The 20,966-nt window shown below is 50.3% G+C and overlaps 7 protein-coding genes across 7 annotated transcripts; 3 read left to right on the top strand and 4 right to left on the bottom strand.

The window, feature by feature from the left end:
• Positions 1–326: 326 nt before the first annotated feature.
• On the bottom strand, positions 327–1,600 carry ANOM_004023 (uncharacterized protein; the record flags this gene model as incomplete). Its single annotated transcript, XM_015549280.1, has 2 exons — positions 327–1,288; positions 1,348–1,600. The coding sequence occupies 2 exons, from the start codon at positions 1,598–1,600 to the stop codon at positions 327–329; spliced, it is 1,215 nt and encodes a 404-aa protein (XP_015408327.1).
• Positions 1,601–2,981: 1,381 nt separating this feature from the next.
• Positions 2,982–4,084, top strand: ANOM_004022 (uncharacterized protein; the record flags this gene model as incomplete). The annotated part of the gene is made up of 3 exons (XM_015549279.1): positions 2,982–3,414; positions 3,503–3,873; positions 3,947–4,084. Coding segments are annotated over 3 exons (942 nt in total), but the record flags the coding sequence as incomplete, so codon positions are not given.
• A 769-nt stretch (positions 4,085–4,853) lies between these two features.
• Positions 4,854–5,506, top strand: ANOM_004021 (peptidylprolyl isomerase; the record flags this gene model as incomplete). Its single annotated transcript, XM_015549278.1, has 4 exons — positions 4,854–4,896; positions 4,952–5,121; positions 5,167–5,273; positions 5,329–5,506. 4 exons carry the CDS (start codon positions 4,854–4,856, stop codon positions 5,504–5,506), a joined length of 498 nt encoding a protein of 165 aa, XP_015408325.1.
• An 881-nt stretch (positions 5,507–6,387) lies between these two features.
• ANOM_004020 (putative zinc-containing alcohol dehydrogenase) lies at positions 6,388–7,572 on the bottom strand (the record flags this gene model as incomplete). Its single annotated transcript, XM_015549277.1, has 3 exons — positions 6,388–6,506; positions 6,562–6,657; positions 6,711–7,572. 3 exons carry the CDS (start codon positions 7,570–7,572, stop codon positions 6,388–6,390), a joined length of 1,077 nt encoding a protein of 358 aa, XP_015408326.1.
• A 1,704-nt stretch (positions 7,573–9,276) lies between these two features.
• Positions 9,277–11,058, bottom strand: ANOM_004019 (glutamate decarboxylase). Its single transcript, XM_015549276.1, has 4 exons — positions 10,817–11,058; positions 10,733–10,760; positions 9,513–10,678; positions 9,277–9,454 (listed from the first exon to the last, which is right to left on the bottom strand). The coding sequence occupies exons 1-4, from the start codon at positions 11,050–11,052 to the stop codon at positions 9,340–9,342; spliced, it is 1,545 nt and encodes a 514-aa protein (XP_015408340.1). The 5' UTR covers positions 11,053–11,058; the 3' UTR covers positions 9,277–9,339.
• Positions 11,059–14,139: 3,081 nt separating this feature from the next.
• Positions 14,140–16,419, bottom strand: ANOM_004018 (uncharacterized protein). Its single transcript, XM_015549275.1, has 3 exons — positions 16,256–16,419; positions 15,917–16,170; positions 14,140–15,855 (listed from the first exon to the last, which is right to left on the bottom strand). Exons 1-3 carry the CDS (start codon positions 16,357–16,359, stop codon positions 14,408–14,410), a joined length of 1,806 nt encoding a protein of 601 aa, XP_015408339.1. The 5' UTR covers positions 16,360–16,419; the 3' UTR covers positions 14,140–14,407.
• Positions 16,420–19,813: 3,394 nt separating this feature from the next.
• Positions 19,814–20,735, top strand: ANOM_004017 (uncharacterized protein; the record flags this gene model as incomplete). Its single annotated transcript, XM_015549274.1, has 2 exons — positions 19,814–20,371; positions 20,461–20,735. Exons 1-2 carry the CDS (start codon positions 20,047–20,049, stop codon positions 20,733–20,735), a joined length of 600 nt encoding a protein of 199 aa, XP_015408334.1. The 5' UTR covers positions 19,814–20,046.
• Positions 20,736–20,966: the final 231 nt, after the last annotated feature.

The raw sequence follows: 20,966 nt of genomic DNA, 5'->3' as shown, positions 1-20,966 counted from the left end.
ATTATGGACTTGTTGGTCCCAATTTGTGCGGCCCTCTTCCCCATTAGCGTAGGCCACATGGTAGGCCACATGTGGCCAGTCTAACCTTAACAGAGGCTGGCTCTTTTTGTGCTGTGGTTTAGCATGTATTGAACATTGTATGGAGGGAGCTCAAGCGTGCAGGTACAAAGTCATACTATTAAAAGCAGTCTTTTGGAAAGAAGAGTTTCTGTATGGAAGTGGGATAGGACAGTAATAAGACCCAGGATACTCTACTAGCATATATTACAGGTGTTGTACAATTAATAAGTCTATCCAACACAAGAAACTGAAGCATCACTGCCAAGCTAAGACAACTCATAAACCTGCGTCCTCTCCGTGTTATCCAACTCATACACCGGTTGCTCCTGATTTCTTTCCTGCTTTGGCACAGCTGCCAGCATCGGTTGTCGACGGCCCTGCAGCCACCACCACACAGCAAAAACGGCCACAACTGTTGCTGCCACCGCCATCGCGATGGCGATGCCGGTTTTGGCTCCCGTAGACAATCCACCGCTGTCTTCCGACGGGGTCGGCGTGCTCAAGTTCGAGACCGAGGTCGCAGGTAGCTCCTTCCACACCCCCTTCCAGCTGCTTTCCCGGTCGCTAGAACTGCTCTTTACCGTGTTATCGGAAGGATTGATCGTTGTCACTGTCGTGGTGCCGGGGATGTTGGGGCCAGGAGCCTGCGCCAGGAACCAGCTGCCCTGATGAGGCCCCCAGTTGACGCCGACAAAAGCAGCCTGCATAAATGCTCGGCCAAGCACGTAGTTCCCATTTGTGCCCATGCAGGGGAAATATGGTGTAGGTTTGTCGACGAGAGGCGCATCCAACGTCAGGTTTAGCAACGAAAATGGTATATTGATGGTGATATTTGCATTATTGAGCGATTTCTTGCTGAACGTAAACCCCAGATATGTTGGCGCGCTGACAATCTCGGAGTAGCGCTTGTCCTCGGTGTTCCAGAAGTAAAGGCCGTAATCGGGATGGTGGGTAACAGGGAGCTCGGCCGCGATGGCCTCGCATGTGCTGTGTGGGAGGTATATGTAGGGGTCGGCGCCGCTCGCAAAAACGGTGACGCCGTAGTTAATGGAAGCGTTTCCGTGGCCGAGGAGACCGGTTTTATCTGTGTATGCCCAGGGCGAGCCACCACTGATGACGCCGATCTTGACATCGAGCAGATCAATTGGGAGGTTGCCACTCGAGTACGGTTGCGCCGAAACATCACCCAACACCCGGTTTTGGTCAGAGCCGCCCGGCACTAGCGACCCTGGTATCCCCAGGGTACGGAGCCAATGTGCATGCCGTAAGAATAGGAAGGGATGGCACCATACCCATAGAGATAACTAGGGATGAATGTCGTCTCGATGGTGCGATTTCCCGTGAAGCTTTGCTTCATGTCAGAACATCCGAGCGAGAGCACTCCCATTTCGACTTGGTAGGCTTTACCCCCTGGGTATACCTGGTAGACATCGGAGAAGGCGTTCAGCGTGACATCCGGTATTGAAAAGTCCGCAATGTTGAGCTCGTCGAATGCACGCACTGCCTTCCCATAAAGGGGTACCTCATTGGCAACGCCCATAGGTTGGATTATCCTGTCGGTGTTCATAAGAGAGAACTGAATGGATGTATTGTCCCAGCTGCTTGAGAGATCGCTGTTGAATATCCCTCCCGCTCGATCGGCATAGCAAATGGATGAGAGGGAAGCGTTCCGACAGATCGTAGAAAGGAGGATTCCAGTACCCCAACTGCCCCCGGGATACAAGTCGATTGCTTGCTGGGGCGAACCTAGAGCGATGGTAACTGCACGCCATGGCCCATCCGGCCCGTACGATTTGTCCTACCACGGGATGGACAAGGGACCCGCGGCGATGCACCCAGGACTACTCGAGAGAAGGAGGAAGAGATGGGCAATATGATGCTTCATCATGCAATGGCTAGTAGTGGGGGGTAAAACACGAGTTAACATTATTCATAGGCGAGTATGAGGTTGAAAATACTTTACAGAGCATTCCGGAGAAAAGACGTGGCTTAAAATGAGTAAGAATACTGAGAAGGAACCAAGAAGTAGAAACGACTGTTTCGATATGGCTGGGGGTTTCTACTGCGCATAGGGACTTGTTGATTCATGATATTTCATCCATATGGTTTCACTATGTCTCAAAACAATTTCAAGGGAGGTACTTCTCTGCCATATCTGACTAAATGGCGCCCACTAACTAGCCAATAACACCCCATTTCCATCACCTGACGGTGACTTTGGAACATTCTTCAGTTCGAAAATCAGTCATTAGGACGAGATCATAATAAGGCATCTCTGGAGCTTAGCCTGGTTTTGCCCTTCCATCTCATTCTTTAGTGGGTTGCGCAGTTAAATGGCGGCAAAAGCCGTACCTAGTCCGTGATGGCACCATCAACCAGCACTATAGACGAATGAACACGACCCTTAAAAAAACTGAATGAAGGTAAAAGCATCTAAAACTCCACTGTGGGAGAGAATTGAAATGCCGAGACATTTGGATATCTGCCGATCAGCCATCTCCTAGAACCACACGCGGTTGTCTCATGTACTGTCGCGCTGGACGCCTATTGACAGTGAACAACCCGTGGATCCCACTACCTAGAGCCAGGTACTACTATGGTTCCGATAGGCGAAGTCAAACCTGTGGAGATCTCGTATCGTCGGGGCGTAGATGAAAACTCTGTTCTCTCACTTCATTCTTTGTCTCCACGAAAGCGTATTTGCCAAAGGTCTATAATTAACCACAGACCTAGGAGGATTAAATAAATCTTGTAGCCCATACTAAAGCAAGTCATGGATTGATACATCTATATCTGGCCTCTGTCAGCTTAGCTGTCAATGTCTATCATTCAATCTGCTATCCGCCCAGTCCCCCATTCTAGAAGGGGCCTCATATGTATGACTGCCACAAAAGCAGCAGATTGTATCTTTGATTTGCCCAATGGGTTCTGACATTCAGATCACAGCCATGAGGCTGTTTGCCTCCCGGGCCGGCCGTTCCTCGGTGATCGTTATCTTCATGATGTTCTTTCTCGCCAGCCTACTAAAGCTTCCCAATGGCACTTTGCGAGATATCTCCTTACCTAAGATTCCCTCTTCTTTCCCGTCTTCTCTAAGCTGGCCAGCAAGTGATGTTGACTGGTCACGCTATGCCTACGTACAATATGTGACGAACACCGACTATCTCTGTAACTCAATCATGATTTTCGAGGCCCTGTCGCGCATGAACAGCAAAGCGGACCGACTGATGATGTTTCCATCCAACTTCAAACTGGACAACGATACTACGGAAGGCAAACTACTCCTCAAGGCGCGGGACCAGTATGACGTACAGCTCATACCCATCACCGTCCAGAGTCGGCATACTGACGAAGGTATATCCTAATGCATAGTCTTTCCAGTCCTACAGGTATCCATCTCCATCCCAGTGGGTAGACTCCTAGGAGAGAGAGACTAACTCAGAGCCCCCTCCGCAGCCCATGGATGAGCTATTTCTTCTGCCCCCATGTCCCGTTGCCATGCCGCGTGCTTATTGGGGCAACTTCGACGACCGCGTATTAGGCTCTTATATAATGTTGGTCCAGCCGTCCGAGTTCGACTTCAACCGGGTCATGAATGCGATGGACACAGCGAGCGGCTCCGAGTACGATATGGAAATCCTCAATCATCTATACCGCGACAGCGCCCTTGTACTGCCCCACCGACCATACGGCCTGTTGACAGGGGAGTTCCGCTCGAATCACCATTCTGCATACCTGGGCAACGATATCGAAGTGTGGGATCCCGAGCAGGTCTTTATGGAGGCAAAGTTCCTTCATTTTTCAGACTGGCCTGTGTCCAAGGCAAGTAGCAGAATACCTAGATTCTCCTCCGGGTATACTCTGTTGACCTCTAACACACGATTAGCCCTGGATCCGCACCCCAGAATCCATAATACAAGAAAACCAACCTGTTTGTCACAAAGATCCGGCTTCAGGCGCTGAAGACTGTCGTTCCCGCGACCTATGGTTGGGGTTCTACAGCGATTTTGCACAGAGGCGAGAGGTACGAACTGATATCTCTATGGGACGGAGCGGCCCACTAACTCAGTACAGGCGATATGTGGAATGAGTGTTTTAAACGGAACGGAACGTTCTTTGGGCAAGCGCTGGCGCTTATGAGGCCATATCTGGCTGAATCTATGGAACACAGTCCCGGGTCTGTTGATATATAGTAGCGGTGTCTATTTTCTGGTGTTTGTATTAAAGAGAAGTGTTTTATCTTGGGTTATAGAGATGCTGATGAGATGAGACCATGTACGATAAAGCTGAACTAGGAATGAAATGAGTGTAAATGGCTAGACTACCGATGAGATAGGCCTACGTTGGCTGCAGCGGCTATATACTACTAGTAATATCTGCAGAGGACTCTCAGCTACAGGCCTTAGTCCTTTAAATCCTGAGCGCGTACTTTCTTGGCCTAATATCAAACTTCAGGCAATACCTAAAACGCCTCATAATCTAAGGCAATTACAAAGGCAAGAAACTACACTGAAGAAGCTGCTTAGAGCTCGTACAAAGAGCCCTGACCCACCTAACAAGGCTGCATTAAAGCGGCTTTGCAAAGGCTATGAACTAGTCAAGGCAAGAAGTTGGGAAGGTACATGCAGCAAGAATTCGGGTAGGGCTAACTAACTACGCGAAATCACAGCCGGTCACGTTATCTCAGACACAGTAGGAACTACCCCGCACCCCGAGCATATTGTGTATAAAATCGATTGCGATAAGTAGATCCTGCATCGAATTTTATCACTCATTCACTCACCAACACCACCATGTCTCGCCCTGTTGTCTTCTTCGACGTCGCCGTCAACGGCAGTAAGAATCATGAACTGCCCATCGGCTGACTTTTGCTGATGCACTATCACCGTAGCCCCCCAGGGCCGCATCGTTTTCGAGCTCTTCTCCGATATCGTCCCCCGGACTGCTGAGAACTTCCGCGCCCTTTGCACCGGTGAGAGGGGATTCGGATACAAGGGAAGCTCGTTCCACCGCGTGATTCCTGAATTTATGCTGCAGGGCGGTGATTTCACACGGGGAGACGTAAGCAGAATCCATCTCCATCTGATCTTCATCTAACATCTCTAGGGCACCGGCGGTCGATCCATCTACGGCGAAACATTCCCCGACGAAAACTTTGCCTTGAAGCACGAAGTCCCCGGTCTTCTCTCTATGGCCAACGCTGGCCCCGGCACGTAAGTTCGATCGAACCCTTATCTTGTTGTTGTTGGTAGCTCATGTGGAAGCTAGCAATGGCTCCCAATTCTTCATCACCACCGTTGTCACCGATTGGCTCGACGGTGCCCACGTTGTCTTTGGACGTGTTATCCAGGGCATGGACCGCGTTAAGATGATTGAGTCCCTGGGAACCCCCTCGGGCGCTCCCCGTGCCAGAGTTCAGATTATCGAGTCTGGTCAGCTGCAGTGAGGGGAAAAGGTTTGACGATGACATGGATGGAATATACAGATGGGAAGAACTTTAACCACCAAATTGTAGATTAAAGATAGCAACTCGAGGTCGTTCATTACATCGAACCGCGATATTTTTCGGCTACTTGTCTCTCTATTTCGTAGTATTATTTCCGGGATTTGTTAAGACAGTTGTGTATCGGTAATATCATTGGTAGCTATATTCCGTACTTGGGGAGATAAGTGTTAACTATCTGATATACTTCTTTCTTTACACAATCTAATGATTAGATTCGGTAACTTGGCAGGCAGCTCTGTTACGGGCCGGTGTACTACTAAGACTTCTGTAGTCTTAAGGGATAATAGTATAGGCCCGGAACTGCTTTCTAGCTAAGCAAGAGGATCTTGCTTGAGAGTTCTTTGTTTTTATTTTATTGGGGGCTTCAACTATAGCAGTTTCTGAGTGTGTCTGTACGTGCCTTCCTTACGCTTCCATTGTTAACTTCAGCAAGGACTTATTTGGCAAGTCTGATATGCTGCTAATTGCAGAGTCACGGAAGCAACAACGTGGTCTTTTAGCATATCTATAACTCCTTATCCTTGCCTTCTACAAGTTCCTTTTTTTTACGGGCGCGTGTTGTACTTGATAGATTGATACTTTGTTATGGTAATAGCAAATAGTGTATTCCCTTCGCTGTCAGTGGAGTCAGGGTCTACCTATCGTGGACTAAGTCGGTGGAGCAGTCAAAAAGATTCGAACCTGCAACACGTCCATACAGAATATCCAATCTCTCAGATAGAGACGGACTTTTGCTTACAAAAAGCCAAGATTGTATAACTGCGAACGACTCCATATTTAGGCGCTCAGATCAATCCAGCGGATACACTGGGCCTGAGAGACTACAGCCTTGGATTGGTGTCCTGCAGTTCAGAGATGCTGACGACCACCTTGAGGGATCCAGACTTGGAAGGTACCTGGAACGTCTCATAGGCCTTGTATATCTGATCAAACGAGAAATCTGTGGCACGCGTCAGCTTTAGAACCACCCAGGATAGATATAACGGCCAGCATACTGTGCGAAACCAGGAAGTGAGGGCTAATCTTGCCCGACTCGACAAGCTTCAGTAGATCGGGGGTAGTGCATGCATCGACCAGTCGAGTTCTGATACCTGTTCCATAGTTCAGTAAAGCCCAAGCCATAGCAGATAAAAGTTAGACATACAGATATTGCGATGCCAGAGGTCCTCCAAATGCAGAGCGCAGGGTGTCCCAAACACCCCCAAACTGGCTATCGTCCCGCCGGGACCGACTAATGACTGAGCGAGCTCAAATGAGTCAGTAGTCCCCACTGCTTCGATCACCACGTCGAATCCCTGATTGTTCGTCACTGCGAGCGCAGAGGAGACGGCATCCGCCTGCCCCCCGAGCACACTTATTGCGTGGTCTGCGCCCATCTCCTTCGCTGTGGCGAGTCTGGGTCGCCCCCTGCCGACTACGGCGGTCATGGATGGTCCGAATAGATTCCGCGCCATCTGAAGCGCCATCAGCCCGATTGGGCCCGTCCCGATGATTGCAACGGTTGACCCGGGCTGGATCTGGCCGTTAAGAATGCCACATTCATATGCAGTAGGAAGAACGTCGGACAAAGTTACGGCAACTTTGGGATCGAGGCCGTTCGGGAGCGCATGTAGCGAGAACGACGCGTGGGGGATTCGTACGTACTCTGCCTGAGTACCGTCGATGGTGTTGCCCAGAATCCAGCCGCCAGAGGTACACTGGGAGGGCATTTTTTTGCGGCAGAAATTGCAGGTTCCACACGAGGTGATGCACGAGATCACCACGGGTTGTCCGACAGAAAAGCGTGTGACACCGGTACCCAAGGATTCAATTATCCCAACGCCTTCGTGGCCGAGGATACGTCCGGGTGTGCATGTCTGAACGTGGCCTTGTAGAATATGTAGGTCTGTTCCGCAGATGGTGGTGTGTTGGACTTTGACGATGGCGTCAGTGGGCTCTAGGAGAGATGGTTTTGGACGTTCCTCGACTGAGATGCTGTCCTTTCCAGTGTAAACGACCGCTCTCATGGTTTCAAGTGTTTGTTTTGCCTAGGTATAGATATCCAAAATGCTGGCCTCAATTGCAAAGGATCAAAGTTGGCTCACTGTGAAATTTTAGCACACTCGCGATGGAAACCCTTCAGAGTACTTTTCTTCCCTTGTGGGAAAATGCCACCTGTTATAAGGAGGGGGGCTTCGGGTACGCCAGCTGAACAGACTGATCCTTCAGCGAGCTACTAATGCCCACATAGCTGTCCGTAATATCTACCGTCACTACCATTGGGCAACATTGCGACACCTGCGAACCCCTGCTGTAGAATGACCTAGACCCTGGAGATCTAGATCACCAGGTGTTTACTGGGACAGAGTAGTAGCGCTAGCCGATCAATGAGTGGCTGTCAGATATTTAGAAAGTCCTGGTGCAAAATTATGCAGCTTACTATTGCGCTAAGGCGGGTAGCCTTTCCATGATCCCCAGTCGGTTTCCATGGAGGTCACTTCATGCAGCTACTAGATCCAAGCTAGTCACCATTAGGGCAAAGTCCTCGCCAGTGCAAACCGAGGTACGCTTCGTCACATGATCATCTGCATGAAGACTCCAGCTCTCAATGCAACCTGCTTTCCCACAACCTATTATCTGCGGCAGTCACAGTCCTAATCCCGAGTCGTTGATCTAAGTGACATACGAGTCCTGACGTGGTAAATGCATACAGTCCACCGGACTCGGAAAGATTCTAGAAATCGATGTTCCATGGATTCCAGATCTATATATCGCCGAGGATATAAAAAGAAAAATGAAATTTTTTTTTCTATTGTGGCGTCAGCGTATATTTAAGCAAGAGAGCATTAGGAGAAGAGCCTCCCTGTGGATCTAGCTTCTGTTTAATCTTTATGCTTATGAGATGGCAATTTCCAGCGGATACAAGTATCAAAACGAAGAGCTCTTGTAATTTTCAGGCACCAGAATATTTGACTTATTCTTCCCAGATCTCACCAGCAAATCCACATATACAGAATACTCCATATACGATAGAGCCTGTACACGTTATTCAGGAAGCACTACAGCAAGAACAGTATCAAACCTTAGTTAACATCCACAGCTTCGCATGTGTCTGCAATAATATGAGACGTTGATAGCAAAGTAGGAGACGTCATTCGCAGAGTCTAGGAAACTCAGTTACGAGCACTTACTATGGTTAGAACATTTGTTCCGCTATTAATCTCAGACAATGCCATCCAAGAGTTCTATTCAGGCTTTAAAATGGTGAATATCAGGGTACTAGTTGTGAGGAGAAGAATAGTTTACTGAACTGGCATGTTAGCCAGAGCGAGCGTCCATCGATCCTGCGACTTCGAGTACCGTTAACATGCTTTGCCACTTTCCAACACTATACCTCTCTGTATTTACAATGAAATTATCGTTTGTATGTCTTTCGATTTCTTGGGTTGAATAAGATGTTTTTGCAGGTGGTGATTGAGGCAGTAGATGCCGGGATATGGCAACGCAAGGTTACACGGTCTCGAAGCACGTGCTGTACACCGTTTCAGTCTTTTTTAATATTTTTTTTCGGCTCCCACATGTTGACGCATCAGGGGGCTTCTGGTGAAATGGGTGCTGTCGATTACAGGGAACTTATACGAAGCTGAGGAGGTAGAAAGTGCCAAGTGGATGGTGAACCTTGATTTTGCTCACGGAGCAGAGTGGTACAACCGTATTAGAGCAGTAACATACATAAGCCTGAAAGGAGATCCTGTCTCAAATATGTACACAGTACACCTGAATATAAACGACATCTAGCAAATGCCGTGAGTTTTCCCATGCTTACCCTGCAGGGAGTGCGTCTCTCCCTTGTAGTGAGGATGGTTGTGCTTGGACTTGTGCGAGTGGGTGGCGTGTGTGCGGACGTGGCTGTTTCAATCAGTCTCAGTTAACAGGGAATAGAAGGAAATGTATAAAGGTTTCTTACTGGGTGTACTTCTCCAACATAGCTTGATCCATATCACCCAACGTCTTCAGGCCCAGCTTGATATCATTCAGCAGCGCGTCGCACCGGCTCTTTGTGAAATCCTCGCGGACAACCACACGCATGAGCTTCAGGCTGTTGCTGTTGGGCGCCATCGTATACGCCGGGACGATCCAGCCACGCTCACGCAGCTGGTGTGCCAGGGCAAACTCGTCGAACTGACCCTCCCGCTCAGCAGGCAGTCTGAAAGCGACTAATGGGAGACCGTGGCCGCGACGCTGGCTCATGATGATAAAGCCCATCTTCTCGAGCTCTTGGGCCAAAAAGTCGGCAGTGACAGTAATGTTGGTCATGATGGAGCGGTAGCCACGCTTGCCGAGACGGATCATCTGGTAGTACTGGCCGATGACCTGAGATGCACCCTTCGAGAAGTTCAGGGTGAAGCTGGCCTGTTCAGCTCCTAGGTAGTTGATGTTGAAAATCAGATCCTTGGGGAGATATTCCGGGGATCGCCAGACGACCCAACCCACACCGGGGTAGACCAGACCATACTTGTGGCCGGACACGTTGATCGAAACGACCTTTTCGAGTCGGAAATCCCATTCCAGCTTAGGGTTGATGAAAGGAGCGACAAAGCCACCGCTAGCGGCGTCAACATGGATGGGAACATCCATGTTGCGTTCGATCAGGAGGTCATTGATTGCCTTGACGTCTTCATACTCACCAGTATAGGTGGTACCGAGGATAGCGCAAATACCGATGGTATTCTCATCGACCAGGTCAACCGCCTGCTGGGGATCAATCACATAGCGGTCCTCAGTGCAGTACACGTATCGCTCCTCGACATCAAAATAACGTGCAGCTTTCTCCCAGCACACCTGTACAGCGCTGTTCATGACGATGTTCGGGCGAGAATAGTCCTTGCCTTCGGCCTTGCGTTTGTTTTGCCAACGGCGCTTCATAGCCAAAGTACCCAGCATGATTGCCTCGGACGATCCAATGGTCGAGGTGCCCATTGGGTGCTCGTCTTCGCTCTCAACAGGCGCGTTGAACAGACGGGCGATCATATTGACGCAGCGGTTCTGGATCTCCGCGGACTGAGGATACTCCTCATAATCGATGAAGTTCTTGCTGAAGGATTCGGTCATAAGCTTTTCAGCTTCATCTTCCTGCTACCATTAGCATGGACTCTCGTGGTCATTTAAGTAGGAATAAATTGTTACCATGTACGTTGTGACGAAACTCGCCAAGCTATGCTTATTAGTATCAATGGTATAGATCCGCAGAGATGAGAAATGAAAGCCTACTTGAGCATTGGGTTTCCATCGAGACTCAGCTCGTCCTTGATCATGCGATAGGCGACCTCCCTGGGCATCTCCCGCTCCGGCATCTCGGTCTGAGGCAGCTGTTCTGTTGCGAAACGCGTTCCGTAGACGCTCGAGTAGAATCCATCTTCGTCGGTGTTCTCCAATTGAATAGAGTCGACACGCTTGATGGTGTTGTCGAGATCAGCGTTGCGGTGGACTTTAGCGAGGTGAACCATGATTGCGGTGGATTATACCAGACAGATTGGATAGGAGTTCACCAGGAATATAGAAGCGAGAATAGGGAATGAGGGGCAGGAAGGCGCGCTTTTAGCACTCAACGAGCGGCACGATCCGAGCTCAATCAGGCAATCTGGTCAGGAGGAGGGGCAACCGGGACGACTGGCTATTGTTCCACAGGCGAGGCTTAGGCCTTCGCTAGCCCTGCAGGCGGCGATCCGTAGCCATACAGATCGCTCGCCCGGACGGTCGGCGGCCATCCTGGCTTACGCAGTTTTCAGCTCGTGGCGCAGCAAGTGGGTGAGGAGATCACCACGTTGACGGACGAATCGTGAAGGCTGGCTCAGGTCCGATTATTCAAAGCTTACTCGGAGTCGAGAAAGCTTAGCCTGGAATTGTGCATCAGTGGATGGATCGTGAATTGGTGGATATGCTCCGCTATTGATTCTCTCGGTTATTAGTTCCAAGTAAATCCCTCGTGGGTCCGTGGAGTCTCATCGGCAAACTTGTTTCTGGGACTTTTGCCCCTGATCGATTCCTGGAAATTGTCGACGTTATTGTCATAATGAAGCCATCGACGTAATGAATTGGGGGAACAAAGAGGGTCATCTGCTAAATTATTTATCCTGGAGTCTGGACTATTGAAAGAGACGATGAGGATAAAAAGATGAAAGAGGAAGAGGCAGTATCCGACAGACCCGTGACCCCACCTGACTTGTTTCAACCCTTGTTCCCGTTACATTTCATTGTCCCGGTTGACGACTGGTGGGGAATCGCAAGACATAGCAAATATCGGTGAGGATAATAAATTCTTTGTCTTTCTTTTCAGACTAAGACATCGCCGCGGAGGGTCCCATTGATCTCTTACAAAGTATCGCCATAATGGTATTCGTCTTCTTGTTGCCTACGCCATCGCGTTACTTCTGTAGTCTCGTGCATCTCGATGACTTTGTCCAATCCACAACCTCACATTGCTTAATACACTGGAAATCCCAACGAAAGTGGGCAGTTTTACCAATCTCCCAGTGGACATCCTTATCGAAATAACCCGCTTACTGGACATCTAGCATCTCAGCAAATTGTTAGCAACATGTATCTCCATCGCATTTCATTGTCGCCATCTAGGAACGCTGTCGAATGTTATATCTGTTGTTGAAGATGTCGACCCTGGCAGTCTTGAGAACCTCCTGGTAGCCGGGATAGACCCTAACGTCACTGACGAGGAAGGGCACACACTGCTCGCTCTGGCCATTAGAGAGGATCGTCACGTCACGCTCCTGTATAGCGGACTTGGTATGTTTGAGGAACTGACGCCTGAGAGATATAATAGATTTGTTAGATGTATCATGCTCTTACTACAGTATAATGCTGATCCATCTATACCCAACGATAAGAACAGGCTGCCGCTCGATTTTGCTAGCATCGTTCTTTGCGAGGACGAGAAAGTATGCAACGCTGTATACGATAAAGGGGCTAAAATCACCGAAGGTGACTCCCTTCGGCCGCATATGCGCATGTCAGAGCCCCTTAAGCATCAAGAAGCTTATTGACACTGGAACCAACATAGCCAGTGCAACAGACTGCTACGGCGAACACCTCACAATATTACACTCTGTAATGAGCAGCTCCAGATTCAACATCCCTGCGAACCAACCAGTGCTAGACTTACTGCTAGAAACCGCACCTGAGCTCCTGGAGAAACCGGCGTATGATGGAAGAACGCCTCTCCATAACGCTGCAACAAGGGGTAGCGAGGAACTCGTCTGCTACTTACTGAATAAGGGGGCCAACGCCTCGGCGTTGAGCACGTAGTACCAAACCCCATTGGTCTGTGCAATGCGTGCTAGAGCTGTAGGTATAGTACGACTACTGTTTACCGAGGTAGGTAGCATACATCCAAGACCACTGCCTCAAAATTACCAGTCACCACTATCAGCAGCGCTCTATGGTATTGCACATTCTGACGGTCGCTTTAACCCTAAGTCGCTTCAAATTGCGAGGATTTTGCTCGAGCATGATAGAACGATAATGGATGATGAATGCAAAGCATTGGCCAAAGGGATACGTTTGCGACAGATGCCAGCCGAGTGCCGTGAGGACCTCAAGGCGATTTTGAGGATTTCGGGGATTTCGCAGGAGCAAGAGACTGAGTCGTCTCATACAGGAGTCTTAGAGCATGGGATGCTCCTCCGTTTTGCAATCTATCTTCTTATTATATCCTTAGGTGTTCGGGTTATACTTGCACTTCGTTCTGAGATTGCACTGTTCTAGTGAAATTCATTCGTGGCTGCACCAAGTGGAACTAGCCTGACTCGATACAATGCCCCCGAAACGCAGATCTCTACCTTCAAAATACAATATGTCAATCATTCCAGTTAATTCACCCCCATGGCCCAGATCCAGTCGAATACATATGTTGAAACCCATAACATAATTAAACTCTATATGAGAGTAGTTAATATTGCATGGCTTATAGTCTACCACGGCCTTCATACCAAGATATAAAACAACCAAGGTCCTTTCTTATTCTTCGCTTACAGAATACTCCAACAAAAAGAGCACCAAAAATAAAGAAAGAACGAAAAAAGAAAGAAAGAAAAAGTTAACAAAAGCTAAAACATCATCCAGCCATATAGTAAGTAAGTCATGTTCTCAATAGTGCACCCCGCTAGTGACACTACAACCCATAGAAAAGCAATAAACCCCCTATTCCTCGACTCCATATTTAGATCGCCAGTCGATATGCTTCGGACATCAATCCCGAAAAAATGAACACCGCCCCGCTCGACTTTTCGTCGCAGTTCTCTGATATACATGCCCAAATTGGGAGATCTCTCAGTCGGGAGGGTAAAAATAGATATCAGATCAGGAGGATGTGTATCATAATCCATCCTGCATGTCAAAAGTACGGGCAAATGGCGGTGAATGGCACCAGGTCAGATACTAGTATCAGCCCATTGCATTGCCAGGCGCAATTTTCCAGAACAAGAAAACAAGGGAAAAAGAGAGAAACAAACAAACGAAAGAGAAAAAGTTTCTTGATTATCATTAACTAATAGCAGAACAGGCAATTGCTTTACAACCAACACGACAGAATGTCCATCCCATCCAACCGTCGGGCATCCTTTTGGTATCCATCCTATCACGTCGATTATCATACACGCCATTGACATACATGAAGATATATCACTTGAATATATTTTTTCCGTCTTTTTCGGTTTTCTCTCTTGAACCATCCCTCTTGGGTCCGTGGGTATCAGGAAATAGGGTCTCCGTGGGCTTCCATCCCATCCGTCGAATAGCCAAAAATAAAAACAAAACGACAACAGAGAAGATATCAATCTGTTACTTCCGTTAGGCCTTTTCGCCCTTGAGCTTACGCTTGAACCATCCGAAGAAACCGCTCTTTCGCTTCTCGAGCTTGGCGGCCTCGGCCTTAGCAGTTTCTTGTGCCTTGCTGGCTTCGGTCTGCACGGTCTCCTTGGCCTGGTCGATAAGACTCTTGCCCTCCTCAGGCTTGCTGGTGGTATCGGCCGGCGTGGCCTGTGCGGCCTGGGGTTCCTTCGTCTTGGCCTCTTCGGGTTTCTTGATGTCCTCCGGCTTCAACTCCTCCGGCTTCTTGGCTGTAGCGGCACTTTCCTCCTGAGCATCCTGTACTGCACGGGGCTCCTTGGTCTTGGCTTCCTCGGGCTTCTGAATCTCCTGCGGCTCCTTTGCGGCGCCGGCACCCGCTTCCTGTGCCTCCTTAGCAGCAGGTTGATTCTCTGGGAGCTGAGCCTTGACCGCTGCAGTGCCCTCCTGCACCTCGGGGGCCGGTTTGCTCTCTTGAGGGATGCTGTCCTTGAGAGCAGCCTGAGTGCTGTCGGACGCGACCTGGGCTTCCTGTTCCACCTTGGACACGGCTTGGTCGGCAGAAGTAACCTTCGAGTCGGGGCCGTCGTGAATGCTGGAGGGAACCTTCAGGACGGGTTCAGCGGCAGGTGGAGCAGAGGTTGCAGTGGCGGTACCAGCGCCGGCGGTTGCAGAAGCAGCCTTGGCGGTCGAGTCGATTTCTGAAGGAGCAGTCGCGCCGGACGGAGCTTCCGGTTCGCTGGTAACTGCTGCAGCGGTGGGAGGCTCGCTCGCGACCGTCTCCTCTGCCTTAGAAATCTCCGAGTCTTTGGGCTGCTCAACAAGATCAACTTTGCCGGCAGAAGTGGGGGCTCCCGTCGGAGCAATGTCCTCTGCGCCCTTAGGTTCGGTGATCGTCTCCTCTTCTGCCGTAGGGACCTCAGACTGCTTGGGCTTCTCAGTAGCATCAGCACTGACATCAGAGGTAGGGGCTCCCGTTGGGGCAATGTCCTCTGCGCATTTGGGCTCGGTGGAGGTGCTAGAGGCAGGGACAGCCGATGCCTCAGTAGCAGAGGGGGCCGTAGACTTCTCCTCCAGGGAAGAGAGACCGGGGACATTGAGGACGGTTGATACATGGTCATTAGGGTCAGCACCGAGGCCTGGCACAATCTGAGGTTGCACGCTACCCGTTTCGGCGGGAACTTCAGGTTTCCTGGCTAAGGATCCCGTCTCAGCAACATGACCAGAGGTTGCACCGGCAGCCGCAACTGTATCATCCACCTTCGCAATCTTATGGGGCAATTCATCGTCCTTGGCCGTCAGACTGCCCTCGTAGGGCCGTTTAGCATGAGCATCGAAGGTGTCGGTAACGGTCTCTTTCGGGCGCTCGGGGAGGGAGGTTTCCGTTCCAGCAGTGGGGGCCAAGTTCTCAGGGGTCAATTTGAGTGGCTCCTCTGTCACGGACGGTTCGACTGTGGAAAGAAAGAGTTCAGCTAGGAGTATTGGGTGGAGGACAACAAACATGCTACTTACCCGCTCCGATTGCCTCTCCATTAGCCAACTCGGCCTTGTCAGCCAGGCCAGTCTCCGCCTTGTTTACAGCGTCCTGCAAGATCTCTCTGGCCTCTTCAGTGGAGGCCGGCGGCGCGGCTGAGGGAAGATTGGGAGTCGCATCGGGGACAGTAGTTGTAGGGCCCGCCGTGGCGGCCTCAGTAGGTTCTGTGACAACATCACTGACCTCGCCTTCTCCCTTCGCAACGGTCTCCTCAACTTCATGACCAGGGGTCCTGTGCAGATGTCAGTATAGCTGCAGAGACGCGCGACCGCCCGTCCCGGAAAGATCCGGCGCGGGTGATGCAAAGTGCGACTTACACGGGGTTCTGAATATCAGTGGCCTGCTTGACCGCAGCGGCGGCGGCACCGCCGGCCTTGCCGCCCTTGTTCTTGCTCTTACCCTTTCCTCCTTTCTTGCCCATGGTGGTCGACGATAATCTGGTTGCGAGCGGAGGGTTAGAGAAGGTTGGGACACGTATCGATGACGACAAGAGGTTGCGCGGGGTTCCGAGGGTCGCATGGAGACTTACAGGATGGTCGAGAGTGATGGAGGATGGAAGGTTGATACAGAATTGAGGCGTTGGGCGACTCAATTCAAGCGGTGGCAGTCTGGAAACGGACAGGTTGCGTGGAATCAGGGGTGGGTGAAGGTCTGCCTGGTATGTTGGTTCTTTCCGAATGCTAATTAATTCGTTCGGCGAACGTTAATCCGCGATGGTCGGGAGGGCAGTCCGCGCTCTGCCCAAACAACAATTTTCCGCCGTCGCGAGATGTCTTGGAGTAGCTAGCGTTGTAGTGGCAAAAGAGGAGAGTAAGAATAAAGAGTGTCGAGCTCTAAATTGACAATCGCAAACCATGCAACCAAAGTAAACATTGAACACACTCTGGTCACGCGCGGGTCACATGAGGCGCATCCAAGGGACACTTTCGATCCTTGCGCGCTACAGAAACTTGTTTTCTAAGGGGAAGAAATGGCTGGAAAGGAGAGCAATCTAAATTGTGATTATCACCTTGCCAAATGGGCATAGCAATTACAGGGGAATCGTTCAGGTTTTACAGCCATGGCTACTCGTTCTCGTCTTGCTGCTGCCATAGTTCGGAAACAAACACCTTGCCTCCCCTCCAATTGGCATGATATCTATTCAATTAACCCTAAAGACGAACTCAGACATCCGCTGGTTTCAGATGATTGATGCGATCATGGGATTGGAAATTTCCGAAGAAGGATCCCAGGAGCTCTCGGTCGCTGAGAGGCATAATCTGAATTCGAAGCAGTCCGCTGTTTTCGGTGGCGGCGATCCGTGCTGTGCCTGCAGTAGTTGGACTCTTAGCAAGGCTGGGGTACAGCTAACCCTACCGCGGACCATCGTTGTTCCGGACGAACGACGTTTCCGGGTAGGGTAAGTTTGCACTTGACCTAGCCATCACGCGGACTGATGGTTGGACTTGATCCTTAGGCAATCAGAATATGTTGATGCATGTGCAGTGACAATGCAGAGACACATTTGACAAAGCTATACTGTCTTTAAAGGCATACGCATATACTCGTAGAGTCTGTAGCTTGGTCGACAAGCGAGTCATATCACCAAGAATGTGTGCTGCCTATCAACCTAAAATAGCCTCTTTGCCCAGAATGTGTGGCCTTGCGGTTACGTAGAGCTACGTCTCCAGAGACCAGACAAAAATGGCAGTGTGCGCCGTGCAGGGCTTGACCCGGCCTGACTTGTTGACGGTCAAGGTTCTATGACTAAGTGGATATTCACTGGCTGAGACACAGCCAGCCAACGGACAGAAGTTATTCATGGTTACTTGGCCTGGATTACTAGTGTCCCTTGCCGATTGTGGTGTGAAGGGCCATCCAATGATGCGTATAGCATGCATAAATGCCTAAAGAAGACAAGGTGAAGAAGCTGAATGTTCCAGAAGGTGGACAGGGGTGACATCATCGGTCATACGCAGCGGAGTGCCCAACAAAGACTCCGTCAGCCCCTTGCAGCCACAGCCGAAGCGTCCTCGAGCACTCGAGTACTACTAGTAGTTATCAACAGCAGAGGGAAATAAAAATAGAAACAAAGAAGGTAAGAGAAATAAAGGAAGGTAACTACAGTGTATGTAGTAAACATGCAAAAATTTTGACCGACGCAGGGATCGAACCTGCAATCTCTTGATTCGTAGTCAAGCGCCTTGCCATTGGGCCAGCCGGCCTAGTTATTGAAACAGTTGAGAGATATTTGCCTACATAAAGCCAGCCAACTATGTAGACTACCCGCAACACGGAAACAGCGTGCCGAGTGGGGGACGCCGACGGGTCCGCCGGCATCAGCATCCCAGACATATCATTTGCCCACACCCACTTATCATCAATCACATTATTGATGGATATTAGCAAAAAATTACTAGTGTCTCTAGTCGCTGTATACCCACTGTGCCAACGCCATTGACGGCATCGAACGGCGATGGGAAGCGTGGTCGGAGTCACCGCCCCGGCCAAGGATTGACGTTGCATACATGAACGAACAATGATCTCGATATGAGTCGCATCGACGACGGTAATGATCGATAACAATAATGTTTATTCCGCCGCATGTTACATCCGGGTGACACTCGGGTTCTTCGAAGTCTGCGGTTCCTTGGGTTGGCTGGCTCGGTGGTGGCACGTCGATCGGTCCGGCTTGGCCGATGGACGTTCTGGAATCCTTCGCTGCAGGACACGACAGCATTGCATTCCTCTGACTTTTTTTCAGTCATGGGTGTCCCATTGCCACCCCATTATGCAGCAGGTGGGCGAACTACCAATACCGCGCGTCGGGGAGGGCAACCAGTTGTCATTCTTGAGCACGGTAATTTATCGTTTCTTCTGATTGGGAGTTTCCAGAGGGAGAGATCCCTTTGCAACCCATCGGCCAGGAATGCTTGGCCAGCGGCGAACCACCCGAGCAAACGTAACCATGGTAGGATTGGTGGAAAAGGGTAGTACCTTTCCTTGATGCACCCTGCACACACAGGTCGGCGCAACCCGATGATTTCTGTTTGATTGGGAACGGGGCGAGAAAAGGTAAGGTAATCAATCGGCCAGGGTTGGGAGACAGCCGGGCATCGGCCATCGCTGAACCCTTGCGGCATTTCTTTTCACATTGAAAGGCCTGCTGGGCAGGCGATCAGTTGGCCTGGCCCTCACAGTCATCAAATTAATTATTATTGGCCCCCAGATAAGCCGTCAGATTCCTCCAAAAGGTAAACTCTCCAGTGACTCTGGACTTTATCGAGGACGTATCGCATTGTCAATGCGATAGGTAACTCGACTAAACCATTCGGGAAAACCGGATCGTGGTCTGGGTTCCAGTACTGTACTGTGTGTAATCATTAATGTGCGCGCACACACACACAGAGATAGAGACAGAGACAGTGCTAATGAAATCTCCACGTTGACTTGACGCCCCTCTTTTTCTGATTGTCTCACCGGATGAAGCGATGGCTTATCGCGGCTTAGAGCGCCGTGCTAAACCTAGCAGGGAAGTAGACGATAACCTTAGGCCCGGTTAATACGGTACCGACGGTACAGTCGGGTATGCCTCGTCGTCTGGTATTCCAGTACCTGGTACGCACAACCCCGGTGAACCAATGACCACCGGCGTTTTGCATTTCGCTCCTAATGGAAACTCCCCCAAACCTATGAAATCATCGGTATGACCCATGTAACCAACTACTGGAGTGGGATTCCGTCGATGTTCCGTAGTTTACCACTTAACCTGTCTGAGCTATATTCCTTCCACGCCCCCCCCCCCAAACCCGCTATCTATTCTATAACTTCCTGTCTCTCTCTCTCTCTCTCATTACTTCTTCTTCTTCCCATTCCTTGTTCACACCAACCTCTTTCCTTCATACTGGTCTATGCAAACGATGATATCACAGTTTGTCCGTAATTACGACTGTCGCTTGTGCTTGCACGCTCTCCCTCGCGTCCATTCCCTTCTCGGGAAAGGTCTGCTGCTGTGAGTTGCTGACTGGATCTGACGCTTGTTCCCATACATCGAACTATAGACACCCGGTTCAAACCACTTGACTGTACACACGGGAAATAGGAGGATTTTTGGGTACCGCTTGCCAACATGAGTTTTCGCGAAAAGGTTCGCAGGGTGTTTCGTCGCTCGTCTAGCGGTTCGAAATCGAAGGACCAGTCCAATCCCATCAAAATCGAGTATTACAAGCGCCATGAGATTCCACCGTCCAAGTTCAAGGGCCCATTTGACCGCGAGCATCAAAAGAGGCTGGCGGCATGGTCCTTTGGCGACGCCCAGGACGAACGCCCTCGTTCCTCGGATCTCTCTTTGTCCCCTTGCGCATCGTTGCCCGACTATTTGAGGCCTCGTGTCCAGGAGCATAGTGTGGCTCCTGACGAGATTCCCTCGATTGCCCCAGAGCATTTGTCTGATGGTACGTAACCCTACCCTTCCTAGTGTCCCCCTTGCCGCATTCTTAATTCTTAACCCCCACGTGCTGGACCGCTGTCTAACATCGACTAGTTTCCGCCACGATCTCCGACGACGAGCGCCAGGAGAACAATGGATCCACCTCCTCGACTGCGTATGATCCGGACAGCTACAGCAGCTCCATGATGACTCTCTTCGACGAAGTGATCCGACAGGACTCGATCGCCCACCTCAAGGAGACCATCCGGTACACGTCACCCGTGGTCCGGGCCATCTCCCCACCCCCGCTGTCCCCCAAGGGCAGCTACATGCCGTTTGCCCCCGAAGATTTGACCCGTGCTTTGAATGCCGTGCAAATCTGTGGGTAAACCGACTTCTGGCCAAGTCAATTCCCTCTTCACTTCTTACGTCACGTGAGCGTCCGACCACACGGCGCTTGCCTACTCGGACCCATTTCCCATATTTTAATCATCGACGACCCTGGTGTGCGCTTCCATTCTTCCCGCCCTATTTCTCCCGAGTAGTGTGGCGGTTGGTCATGATTCGAGATGACCCGATTTACGAGGACCACTTTTCCGCCGCTTTGACGCGAGGGGGCA

The sequence above is a fragment of the Aspergillus nomiae genome (genome assembly GCF_001204775.2).
Source record: "Aspergillus nomiae NRRL 13137 chromosome Unknown contig00082, whole genome shotgun sequence".
Taxonomy (NCBI): Eukaryota; Fungi; Ascomycota; class Eurotiomycetes; order Eurotiales; family Aspergillaceae; genus Aspergillus; species Aspergillus nomiae.
This window is presented reverse-complemented; position numbering and strand designations above follow the sequence as displayed.

Excerpts from the sequence above, each read along its gene's own strand:
- ANOM_004019 (XM_015549276.1), bottom strand. The coding sequence starts at position 11,052 with ATGGTTCACCTCGCTAAAGTCCACCGCAACGCTGATCTCGACAACACC. Across the intron at positions 10,761-10,816 it reads GATGGAAACCCAATGCTCAA|CTTGGCGAGTTTCGTCACAA; the intron begins GTAGGCTTTCAT and ends TAATAAGCATAG. Across the intron at positions 10,679-10,732 it reads GTTTCGTCACAACGTACATG|GAAGATGAAGCTGAAAAGCT; the intron begins GTAACAATTTAT and ends TAATGGTAGCAG.
- ANOM_004018 (XM_015549275.1), bottom strand. The coding sequence starts at position 16,359 with ATGGGCAAGAAAGGAGGAAAGGGTAAGAGCAAGAACAAGGGCGGCAAG. Across the intron at positions 16,171-16,255 it reads ACTGATATTCAGAACCCCGT|GACCCCTGGTCATGAAGTTG; the intron begins GTAAGTCGCACT and ends ACATCTGCACAG. Across the intron at positions 15,856-15,916 it reads TGGAGAGGCAATCGGAGCGG|TCGAACCGTCCGTGACAGAG; the intron begins GTAAGTAGCATG and ends TTCTTTCCACAG.